Raw genomic sequence first — 13,365 nt, forward strand, 5'->3', positions numbered from 1 at the left:
ACAAGGAGCTGACGGGTATTCTGGGGAAAATAATTACAGAATTTCAGGAATCGTTTAAGTACAGTTATGTATTTGCGGGTGATCTGGGAAATATGATTATTTAAGGAGAGGTATTGGTCGAAGGTGACTCCAAGATTTTTTTATTGTGGGGTAGAAGTGAATCGATTGGTTGCTAAGAAAGGGAATACAGGAGGCGCTTTGAACCAATAAGAATGTCCTTAGTTTTTCCAGCATTCAATATCAAGTCGTTTCTTTCGACTTTCCAAGTTAAAGTGTCTATTTGTAAGTCAGTAAGTGGTACGCTCGCGGTTGGTGCTTCCTCATGTCTGGCTTGGGGGAACGCCTATCATATTTTGTGCGGAGGCTCACTTCACACCTCCCTATAGTTTCCTGGATGGTGCGTTTCATGCCATACCAAAAGTATCGATGCCTTAATCCTTGTAGGGTTTCATTCGATCCTCGGTGGTTTGCTTTCCCTTGGTGGTATACCAGTGTCACTTCTTTCTGTCACTCCCTATCTTGAACCGTTTCCACCAACAACAAACAGCGAATGAACGACCGATCCAACCCAATCTTTTCTGATCTCCAGAATCGCTGTACCTTATCCCATATCACTGCGTTGCCTACATATAAATGGCGGGTCTTTCCGGGCTTAGACGCTTCTGTCAAGCCTCTACAAATTTCGGCTTCTCTGGTTCCCGGCTATGACCAAATTGTGGTAATGTCGCTACTTTTATATTCGTAATTTAAATTCGTAGTGGCCTCTCTCGAAAGTAAACGCCGTCTTGTGCTGGTCGGTTGGGTGCATCTTAATCTGGTGGTACTCCGCCTTCAGATCCAGTGTACTAAAAATTTTAGCCTCTCCCAATCTATCCAAAATATTCTCGAACCGGGGTAAGGGGTACTTTTCATCTACCGTATTTTTGTTTACTTTGCGATAGTCGACCACTACTCCGTTTTCTCCCGGCGCGCTCTTCTTTCTAACAGCACATAACATTTGGTAGTCTCGGTACATTTTTCCTACTACATGTACCATTAGATGCTTCCCCTTGGCCCCCTATTTACATAATTCCATTTCCACTTCCTCCTCTACCCTGCAGCCCCCACCCCAGGGTGATTAACTGACATTGATACTCCTGGACCTGTACCGCTTTCTTTCCGCCATTCATCTTCTCCAGAGCCTCTCTGCACGCAATGGTGTTGGAACTCCCTGCGTCCACCAAGCATCTCACGCCTCCTCTTGGTCGTATGATAGGCAGGCCGCGGTGCTCTCCTCTGACGTTGTGGCTCACCAATGTGCGGCCACCCCTCCGCGGATACGCTCTTCAGATCTCTTCCATCGACCTGCCAGCCCCCTCAGACCGCCGTCTCCACACGTTCCTCTTGTTCCTTTGTCTATCATGGATTCCGACATTGTTTTCTTCTGAGTCAACCTCTGAGGCCTCAGACGTGTCGGTGTTCTTGCAGATCGATCTGACCTAGGAGAGATCCTTCTCCTCCACACACGTTGGGCATTCACCTCCATCGGTTCTACCTGGTTCGATTTTTGTCGTCGAAACATATATGGATATTGTCTCGCTATATGTCCCTATATTCTACATTCGAAACATAGGGTACGGGAGCACTGATCCTTTCTTTAGCACTTTCCTGGTGCTCTCTTCTTCTCCAAGGAACTGAATTATTTCTCGGGCAATTGTAACTAACTTTGGTCTAGCCGGTTTCTTCTATGCCCATTCTTGATTCTTCCTCTCTAGCGCTTGTTTCTATGAGGTCTTGAGCAATTTCTACAAACGAGCTCTCTTTTAGAAATCTTTCCTTCTTCCCCAGCTCTCTTGCCAACTGAATCTTTAGTACCATGGATAGAAATTGCCTCCGACCTTGTACCTGGACAGTTTCCATCATCTCGCTGAGTTTATCTTGAATTCTGTTAAATCGTGCCAGGAGTTCCAGGGCGTATTGCCCACTAGACTGTCCTTGTTTTTTCGTCTCACTGATCATCATAAATATGTCTTCCTCTGGGGTCCATCGTCCTCCTCCGAACGCCTTCTTCAGCCTATTCTTAACTATGGGCCATGGTGTTTCTTCATCAGCCTAAATTTGGTTTAAGATACTTCTCTTTATTCTGCTTACCAAGCCTGCTTTTAGTGAGTCAGCATCCCTTTTATTTAGTAGCTCTTCCGCTACCTTAGCTTCCATTCTTGATATAAGTCGGTCGCCTCCTTTGAGAAAATGGTTCAACTCACCAATTTCTCCAATAAACCTTTCTAAATCTGAAATGGCATTCCGCAGGTCCTTTGAGGTTGCTGTTCGAATTTTCATCCATTCAGTGGCATTTATTTACTCTGCAGTCAATGTCATGTTTTAATACTTGTTTGATATAATTAAAATGTTTAGCAAATATGACAGAGAGAGAATAAAAAATTTCTTTTCAAATATAAAAAATAACTTTCAACCTATGCACTCATTCCGGGTTTCGGCACCAGTTACGTGTTGGAGTAGAAAAACTAATAAAAAAAGGGAAAGGATATCGGAAGAATACCCTCTCAATGCGTAAACAAGACTAACTTTATTTGGTTCAGTGCCTCTATGTATACATCTCGATCAGCAGATCTAGTCTATCACCTGACGGACTTTGTTAGCTGACATTTCACTCTGGCCCTAACTTTATATACATATATGTGAGAAAAAAAGCAAATCTTAGTAGTTTATATCCTCATATGCACCAGAACTTGTATGATAATTTTTAACTATATATAAGATTCTATGATAACGGCTAAGTAGTAAACAAAATAAAAGTTAGAATTAATAAATTAATGATTTCAAAAATTCTGAGAAATAATATTAAAAACAATGCTGCATTGTTGTATACATTCTTTAAAGCATGTAATATAAAAAAATCATATTTGTTCTAATAAAAATATATATAATGCATCCACTTAAGAAACATTGTAATCTATATGAAACAGAATATATAACTTTTATTTGAGAAATGAAATTTGATAAACTAAGGTCTATCAACATTAATAGATCATTAATTAATCATATCATTAATAGATAATTTTAGTTTCGAATTTCAGAATCAAAACAAAGATAAGATAAAGTTAATCATAAATTTTTTAAAAAATAAGTAACCATAATAGGACCAGACGTCGTTGGAGTTAGTAGCCCAGTGTCTTACCACTGAGCCAACCGCTCTCAATATGTATACTTAACATGACATAATTCTTTAATGAATGTTTACAAATTGTTTATTTCTGAAGTATTTCAATCCTTTATAAATGTTTATTCAGCAATAATGCATAGCGGTGTCTTTATAACTACTAATCTGAGATGTTTTTAATTTCGTTGTTTACGCATAAGAAAAATAAATAAAGTAAGAATGAAGGCACCATTCAGTTCCACTGCAGGGTCTTAGACTTAATCGTCTAATTCGGGTAATCGGTTAATTGTTTATAATATTATTCAATTAAATCTTGAAAAAAGTTTAGCTTAAATTGAATGATCATAAAGCAGCGGTATATTCTGTGTTTTCGGAAAACAATTTTTTTTTTACCAGACTTTATGTCTTATTCAACACTTTATTCTCTGAATAATGAATGATAACTTGTAATCAATTTGAGTGCACAGAACTAGAAAGTATTATTATCGTAATTGTTTTCAAATAATTCCCCAGAGAAATTTCATGGAGACGACAATGAGTGAAAAATTAGATGAACTAGTCTTAATTTATTTTCCAAAGAAAAAAAAAGAAGAAAAAAAAGCTTATTCTTAGAGGACAAACAATTGCTCCTTTCGAGGTTATAAGGTATAAAATCCCATGACAGCGTAGTGTATCGCGCCTGTCGCGGTTAAAAGAAACAACTCATTTTTGATTTATTGTTATTTTGGAAAAATTAATCATTTTAAAATGAACTAGACAGATGATTGAACCCGATGATGTAAATTTTAAAAAACTTTGATTTTCTAAATTTATAATATTATCCAACGTTTTTATCTTATCGTATGTTTTTAATTGAGTCGCTAAGGAACTGTAAAATTTTTCGTGTTATGAATTAATTACCAAACGTCCAAAGAAGTATAAAAAACAAACTATTTTTGCATTTCTATAAATTTATAAGGTGAACGCAATATTTTTGTACATAAGCTATGTTTTAAAAAAATATTTTTCTCAATTTTGGGCTAAGGTTTCTCAATTTTGTAAGTACAGAGTTTCGACGGAAGCTTATAGGAAAATATATCGGAAAAGGAAGTTTATATAAGTAAAGTTATAAATGTTAAGGGCTATTTGTAGCTGAAGGAGTCTAGCGGCCTCATGACTGCAGCGGTGCCGGTTCTAATCTGGCCTGATCGACTTTTGTCTCTGTGGCGATCCCATGGAATGAAAACTAGACCCCCAACAATGGTTAGAATGGTTGGTAACCTCTAGATTACAGTGGATTCGACAGTTAACCGTATAATAGATTCGACCGTGACTGTATAGTGTCATAAACAAGCTTGAAAGTGGCAGTAGCTTCACAGCCGTTACAAGTACTATCAACTATCACACCGGACTTAGTACGATAGTCTGCTATGAGTGGCCGTGGGCTAAAATATCTCTCTTTTTTTTTTTAATTGCTTCAAATAAAGGAACATTAGTTGTAAATAATATTTCTTTAATGAATGTAAGATTAATAAATGGTAAGTGTAAGACAGGATCATGTAAAATAATTAAATTAGGTTAACTTTTGATATTACCTAATATCATAAAATGTTAATAACTTTATTTTTAATTTCTGAAATAAAGATGGAAAGAATAAAATTATAATATTTGACAAATATATTTTTTATTTTATGTAGAATATAGTATTTTAGAGACTATGATAAACAATTTTTTAATAAACAGTTTTTTTTTTTTTAATTTAACGTAATCCACAACAATGCGATGCACAGGATTGTTGTGCAGGCAGTTGACAACAATGGCTTTATTCAGCTAAGCACACTAATGATCGATCTCATATATATTTTTAACATTTATTTTTATACTGAACGATAGCAGGTAATAGTAATAATTAAGATAAGAAAATATTCGATAATTCAGTGTAACATTTATTATATTAATAATAAAACAGTAAAGAAAGCAAATGAAATAATATTTTTTATTAAATAAAGGAGAAAAATAAACTCGAAAATATATAAACAGCTAGTAGAAAAGTGAAGAAAAGCAAATGATAATAGTAGAAGATTAATAAAACACTAATGTTTGTGATTCAAAAAATGTATTGTTATGTACAAAACAAATAGTTAAAAAATGGCTAAATTGCCGAAGCGTCACTAAAACAAAAGGAATATCTTTATATATAATAAAAAAAAAATTTATAAGGTTTTTGATTTGATTCAGATTTCTTCTGAACCTGTTTAGATTAATATTATAATAGAATTTATATTTCACTCATAGCAAAAGCAGAAATAATCACGAAAATTTAAGTCTTATATATATGTTTATACATACATAAATACCTGGAATGTGCAGGGTGAACAGTTCTTTACCAGCTCAATCTTGCATAGATCACAAAAACAATGAGCTGGGTGTAGATGTTTACCAAATCTGTTCTGCATATCACCCTGTTAGGAGATACCAGCAAGAACGACCGCGAATTTGGTACTACTGGGCTTCCTTCGGACGAAACTAGAACTAACGAGCAATATGGTGGGTTGGCGCCTAACTTTAAGGTTAGTTTTAGTCTTAGTTGGCATAATTGAGATAGGGAAAAAAAGGAAATAAGCAGAATAATTAATAATTTTAATTCAGTTTGTTAATTTTACAGAATGAAACAATATCTGACGATCCATCTTCATTAGTTTATCTCAGAAATATAAAGAACAGTAGTTTCAATTCTACTGCTTTTCCTTTGACTCTATTTTTCAAATCCATAAGTCCATGTAATTCTTTAAGAATCCCCTTATGATATTATAAAATATCTATTTCTATTACTGTAGTTTTCAGCGTTATTTTATTTTTAAAATAAGACTTATTTTCATAGGAGTTTATTGTTTATTACATTATTTATAATGGTATGTGCTTATCTTGAAAACGTTTTTCTACATTATTTATTGTCATTTTTCAAAGTTGTTTTCCTAAATAAAGTATTCATGTTAATTATAAATAAATTTATTTTGGTTGTTTATTTTTTTAGTGAAATTAATTTTTCTTATTAAATATCGATCACACAGACAAAGGAAAAAAACTTTACGGTATAGTTCATAATATGTAAACCTTATTTTAATGCAAAATATATAATAATAAGAAAAATGTCAGTTTTATCTTAAATAAAAAAAATATAGGAAAAAAATCTATCATTGTAAAAAAATAAAATAAACAATATATTGTGATATGTTTTAACGAAAAAAAAAATACATTATAATTATGTTAATCACTTATGCTTGTATTAACATTGTATTATAAATTTGCTGATTACTTATGTTAGTGTTTATGTTTTATCCTACCACTGTTTTGTTCATATGTATATGTATACATTGTATTTGTGCAGCATTGGTTGTTATTAAATAATGCTTCCCTATATTTATTTTACATTTTCATAACGTTTCAGCATATTCTATAGGCCATTGTTAAATAATTTCTTATTCACACTTATCAACATATTAAAATTTGTATTCAAACATGCCACTAATGGAAGTATTTGGGAGATTTTATTTAAAACTTTGCTTATTGCCAGCTGTTTATTTACTGAGGTTATTTTTGGAGAGACTTTTATGTCTTATTTTTTGCCTTCATTAAAATATAATAATAATATAATTTGAAAACGTAATTTTTTATTTTTAATTAATCCGGTCATTCGAAAAGGTACTTCAACCTGTTCTGTTTGCATGTGGACTTCAACAAACAAAGTACTGGAGCGTAAGGAACAACTATAGAATTTGTCAACATTCCTCATGTAAGCACAATTGCACTATTTGAATGAAGATAAGATCCATCTAATATTAAAGAGCACTTAATTGTTCATTCATTTGCCGAGTTTTATCAAAATCGTTAGACCGTTTTGAGTTGCCGTGTATGTAGGCTTCTTCAGCTGTTCTATAAGGTTGTAATTCTACATCTAAAGTTTGGCTGTCCGAAGTTTGCAATTTCTTGACCGAATGAAATGAAATTTTCAATACTACTGACAAACATAGGAGGTGGTTTAGGATCAGAAAATCCTTGAGGTACTGGAATGTTGTTAGGAGGAGTTTTTATAGTATTGGAATTATTGCTGGTTGAGGTGGTAGGTGTAGGTGTGGTTATTTCAGGTTTTGTGATTGCAGTGGCTTTATTGCTAGTTCCAGGCTGTTCAACTGCCTTTTTGGATTTAGCTGATTTATTTTTTTATTTCGGGTAAATTGCATGCCGACCCGGGGGCAGTCTTTCTGTGCCGCTTTTGAAGCATTCGTATCTTTAAATATTATGAATCTGTCTTAGTTATTTCTGAAATCGGGGTCTTCCTCGGAGTCTTCACAAGACATATTTCTGTCCGAATTCATATTTAAAAAGAAGATAACTATTTGAAATTATAAATATATATGTATATAAGTTACAGTCAGCTGTTACTGACGGGGGCTGTTACATCGGGACCTGCTCGTGCTATACTGCAGGTGTCCCGAGTGTAATTTTATGTTTGAAATTAATGTGAGGAAAAGGGGGGCTGAAAATGTGAGACACTTTATGCTCATGAACAACATACATATAATTCTTTAATTTATAATGTTAATCCCCTGGAGGAGCAATTAGATTAGTGTGTTAGTTTTAATTTGATTTAATTATTCATAATAATATAAAAACAGAATATTGGGGTGGTCTCATGGACTAATGGAATGTGCTTATCTGTTGAATGACGTTTTCGCCGCCGCGGTGAAATCTTCTAGGCCGCTTTCTCGTTCAGGTGTGCTGTGTGCGAAATGGTGAAAACCATGTGTCTCGCCCGATGTCTGAAAAGACGTATTTCCTCTTCAAGGGCTGGCCAGCGTGTCCTGGAGACTGGCGTGATGGTAGGGGTAGGCCAGGTCCTAGCTTGCATGATGCTTAGGCTGGGGCGGCATTGCAGTTGCAGCGTCTTCCGGTGTTCGCGGCAAAGGGGGCATCAGAAAATGAGACCACCGACCCCGACTTTATATAAATCCAAACAAAGAATAGAAAAATCGGATTACTTAAATCCGACATACCGCCCTCCTAAATTTGGTTCAGCCGATTTAATCTAATCGATCAGCTGATTCGAAATATATATATATATATATATATATATATATATATATATATATAGGAACCAGAGCTAATAAAGTTAGTCTTGTATAGTCGTTCCCAGAGTGTTCTTATATCTACCTTTTACCTGTTTTTACTATGTCTCTTCTCGCTGTCTATTAACTGGTGTCGAAATACCCGGGAATAGTGCAGTCTGACTGAAATGTATTTTTAAATTTGAAAAAGAAAAAAAAATTGTTTTTCTTTTCTATTTGTTGTTCGTAGTCAATTCAAATAAGCATTTAAAGATGACATTTACTGCAGCGCAATTAAATGATATTGAATGGATGGAAATTCGCACTGCAACGTCACAAGACCTACATAATGGCATTTCAGATTTAGAAAGGTTTACTAGAGAAATGGGTGATTTGAACCATTTCTTCAAAGGAGATGATCGTCTTATAGCGAGAATTGAAGCTAAGGTAGTGGAAGAGATTCATTTAAGGCGCCCTTGGTGTACAGGATAAAGAGGAGTATTCTGAACCCAATTCAGGCCGATGAAGAAACAGGCGGGAGATGGACGACGGAAGAAGACATCCTTCAAATGATAAGGGAGGTGAGAAAACCTCGGCAGTCTAGCAGGCAGTTTGCCGGCGTTTTCCTAGCCCGGTATAACCAAATAACAGAGAAAATGAGAGAAACAGTGAATGTCGAGAAGGCCAAGGGAAGAATGGGGTTTCTGGCTACAATCCTCAAGGTACAGCTGGCTAAAGAGATGGGATGAAAGGGTGGCCTACCCAGTAGACGATATTTTGTCAAGTGGGCTCAAGAGATAATATATGTCAGCGTTAGAGCGTTAGAGAGGAGGAATCTCGAATGGATGTTGAAGAATCGGGATGGTCAAGGACTACGCACAATCGGCCTAGGACTACTCCGTCATCCTGGAGAAGAAGAGAATACAAGGATAGCGGTAGGGATAAAACGACGGACAGAAGATCAGGGCAAGAAAAGCCAAGAACCATCAGTCGGCTAGAGGACCGCAAGTGTCATAGATGCGGCAAAGATGGACACTTGGTTGCTCAGTGTCCCCGAACTCGGTATTTCGAGTGTGGAAACGAGGGGCACATAGCTAGACAATGTCCCTATGTGTACCATAGGAAGAGATCTGGCCAGGCGGAACCAATGGAAGTTGCATTTCAATACAAGCATGTCAATGTCACTTAATTACCTAGGGTGGGCCCTATAGCGTGGAAGGATAGGCAGAGATTGGGTTGTGTAAGTGGAGAGCAGATGCCCCGAGAATACCAAGTGATTATAGGGTGCGATTTTTGGTAAAGGTAGGCGCAAGAATTAAGAAAATCTTAAATAAATGGAATATTATAGGACGATGGAATACCGCAGAAGTAAGCAATTAAACAGGCGGAGGATTAGCGGGAAAGAATCGTACTTGAGTATGACGATATTTTCTTCAAGGAAGGAAAGGTCCTTTGTGTAAAGGGTAAGACATTACATGAAATTCCCTTAAAGCAGAATAGAGTTACGTACACGAAGGAAAGAAGAGGCACTCCGGAAGAACATTCGAGATCAGCTGGATAACATGAAGAGACAAGCGATAATAGTAGACAGTATGTCTTCTTATAACAGTCCACTGTGGGAGGTTAAGAAGAAAAGCTTATCAGGAGAGAGTGAAGAAAAATACGGAGTGGTCGAGGATTACAGGAAGGTAAACGAGAATACTGTGGATGAAAAATACCCCATACCAAGGTTCGAAGATATTCTCGATAGGCTGGATGGGGCAAGAATATTTAGAACATTGCATCTTAAGGCGGGATATCACCAGATTAGGATGCACCCAAGGGACCAGCACAAGATCGCGTTTACTTTTTAGAGGGACCACTATGAGTTCACTCGGATGCCGTTTGGCTTAAAAAACGAGCCCAACCAAAGACTTACGAAAGAATTCTTGAGGGGAATAGACGAGTCGGTGCGTCAGATATACATGGACAACTTACTGGTTTTCAGCAAAACAGAGACCGAATATGTGCAGCATGTGAAATGGGTGTTTAAACGGATAAGAGAGTTTGGATGAAAACTTCCCTGGGAAACATCTTCACTGGGTCAAGAAAAAATAAAATTTTTGGGGCACAGAATTTCTAAAGTGGGAGTTAGACCCGATCCACATAAAGTGGCTGCTTTACATCGAATGGTAGTGCCAAGGGATTTAAACGGACAGCTTTTAGGCGCACTAAACTACTACCGCTAGTTTGTGCCAGAAATGGAAGAATACCTGGTTCCCCTTAATAATCTTTTAAAAAAAGGTAGGAAACTGATAGCGACACCAGCCATGAAACAGAAAATTCGGAAATGCATAGAACACTTGCAAAGGGAACCGGTCCTTGCTTTTCCAGATTTTCAAGAACAATTCACGATCACTACGGACTACAGGGCGTATCCACTAGCCTGAGAGCAATATTGTCGCAGGAAGGCGCGGATGGTGAACATCCTGTAGCATACGCTAGTAGGCGCCTCACGGAAGAAGAGAGCTGTTATAGTGCGCTAGAGAGGGAACTTCTGGGGATTGTTTGGGCGGTAGATCACTTCCGACCCCACGTGTTTGGGAGGCAGTTCCAGCTTCACTCAGATCATAGCCCGTTGCAATGGGTCGGGCAGCTAAAGGAGTCATCCGCTTGGGTCATGCGCTGTAAAGAATTGCTAAGCCAGTATAATATGGAGATTATTTACAATCCTTAAAAAGAGAATATGGTGGCCGACTGGCTCTCAAGGGCAATAACGGTAAATGTAATAGAAGATGACCAGGCAGGGCCTTCAGGAAACGCGAGGCAGTTTCTGCGTGAGTGGACACCTGGGGAGGATGAACAACAACGCTGAGACAAGACATCAGGGAAGAATCATCTGAGGACGAGGAAGGAAGATCTCAGGAGATGGAAGAGGTGGAGGAAATAATAAATGATAAAAGACGGAAAATTATCTGGAAGACTAGGACCTCTGGTTTGACAAAGATGGAACGTTCCAAATATGGCAAGAGTACCATTATCACAATCTGGTTTCAAAGGCATCAAGGAGGTGCAAATTTGCAGAGTGTTGAGGGACGCGTCCAAACTTGGAAAGATCCACCATCTATATGTGGGGAACGCTATGAAGTGGGATAAAATGCGCAGAATATGGAGAACCGAGCAGATAGGGGTAGGCCGGTCATTCATCCGATGCACGCTAAAGGTGGAAACCCTTCAAAACGTGAAACGGCAAAAGGAAGTGACGATCGCTTACTACCAAGGTAAAACCAATCAACTAGGACTGAATGAAACCCTACAAGCACTACGACGTAACTGCTTCTGGTATGGAATGAAGAATATCATCCAAGAGACCATCGGGAGTTGTGCAATTTGCCTTAGTACAAAGGCATCGATGTCCACCCTGCGTGAGGCAAGAACCGACTGCGGCAGTACCGCTTCGCGATCTCCAAGTAGATTCCTTCACATGGAGAGGATATAAATGGATAACGGTGATTGACCTGTTCAGTAAGTTGGCCATGGCGTACCCTGTGCGGGATAGATCGACTAAGGCGGTGCTGACGGCCTTCGAAATTGGTTTCAATTTTACGGTGTCCCTGATAAAATCGCATCTGACAGCGGTAGAGAATTTGATAATGCAGCTATCCGGGAGGAAATGAAAACGCAGGTGGTTATCTGGCATTCTAATACCCTGGGACATCCTAAGAGCCGAGGAGGAATTGAACGCCTTCATAGTACACTAAGAACCACCTAAGGGTATATCAAGCAGATAAAGGGTTAGAACCAGATGAAGCAATGACCCTTCACGGTCTATAATCACTCGATCCATTCTGTCAAGGGTTTTCCCCTTTTGAGATACTTTTTGGGCTACTCGCACGGCGGAGGGATTACAGAGGCGCGACCGGAGGAAGGAATGGTGTCGCGTTGAGGAAACTATGGGTGAAGGTGAGAGAGAGGATTCAGAAAGAAAAGAGTAAGCGTGCAGCGCGGCAGACAGCTAAGTGTCATGGACATAGCAGGAGCCATCAAGATTGGGATGCTAGTTTATCGTAAAGGAGCGTCCATAGAGGGAAAGAAGTTCTGCGTTAGGAGGGGCCATTCAGGGTAACAGTAATTAGAGAAAATAATATCGTCACTACTGAAAGCTTAGCAGAACCGATGATGCGCAGGACGGTTCACATTGAACAATTAAAACTGCCTAGAACTAGGCTGTCTTCGGGACAATAAATTATGTATAATTCTTTTTTTATTCCTGCATATATATTATTGTGTTTTATTAAGTTTTTCTATTATTGTTATGTCACTTTGGAATTTTGTGAAAGTTAGTAATTGTAAGTAGTAGTGGTTTTATCTTATTATTATTTGTTTTATTTTGCTGTTATGATCTTGTAAGAGTTGTTTACTTTAGTGTAATATAGAAATAATAGGTTTAGGTTTAGGTTTATCTTATTTCTGTACATGTATTCTTTTTTTTTATGTTTACGAGGAATATTCGTAAATTGGTTGGGGGGGGGGAGTTACAGTTAGCTGTTACTGACGGGGGCCATATCAGCTGATCGAGCAGATCAACTGGTATCAAATGGCAATGTACAAAATTACTTAAAATTGGTAATTAAAACATTCCTGAAAATAAAAAAATAAAATACAGTCTTTGGACTCGAACTCGGGACCCAATGGAGATTATATTGAAGTACACAGAACCTTGGCCGTAAAATATAGTCCTAAGATAAGACCCCTAGGGGGAATTATCTATCACTAGAACTATCACTAGTAATTGAATGCCAATTATTATTTGTTAATTTCCAATAAACAATCATGCACCTCCACTATATGAGTGTTTCATCTGTTTATTAACTCATGCTATATGAAGTCTGAGAGGTGGATTTGAGCAAGAACCCTTAGTACACAGTAACAATTGCAGAGCGATGTGAACAGTGAACTGTACTTGTGGCCATGTTGGTAATTTTAAGCAGGGAACATTTAAAAAAAAAAAAAAACAGCACGTAATAAACCCAGTAATTCAAACGTTTATTGTAAACAAAGATTCGTCCATGCCCTTTTATATATTGATATATAATAATGATTTGTATTTATTATTTTTATATTATCATCTGAATATGTAAG

General features: G+C 37.3%; 1 protein-coding gene across 1 annotated transcript; it reads left to right on the top strand.

Annotated features, from left to right (window-relative positions):
• The first annotated feature begins 9,085 nt into the window (after nucleotides 1-9,085).
• Nucleotides 9,086-9,433, top strand: LOC136797196 (uncharacterized). The gene has a single exon (XM_067053124.1). The coding sequence runs from the start codon at nucleotides 9,086-9,088 to the stop codon at nucleotides 9,431-9,433; it is 348 nt and encodes a 115-aa protein (XP_066909225.1).
• The last annotated feature ends 3,932 nt before the right edge of the window (nucleotides 9,434-13,365 follow it).

Source organism: Halyomorpha halys, unplaced genomic scaffold (assembly GCF_000696795.3).
Source record: "Halyomorpha halys isolate HHAL.00 unplaced genomic scaffold, Hhal_1.1 Scaffold1548.1, whole genome shotgun sequence".
NCBI lineage: Eukaryota > Metazoa > Arthropoda > Insecta > Hemiptera > Pentatomidae > Halyomorpha > Halyomorpha halys.

Bases quoted from the DNA above. Each gene is read 5' to 3' on its own strand.
- LOC136797196 (XM_067053124.1), top strand. From the start codon at position 9,086: ATGGATGTTGAAGAATCGGGATGGTCAAGGACTACGCACAATCGGCCT.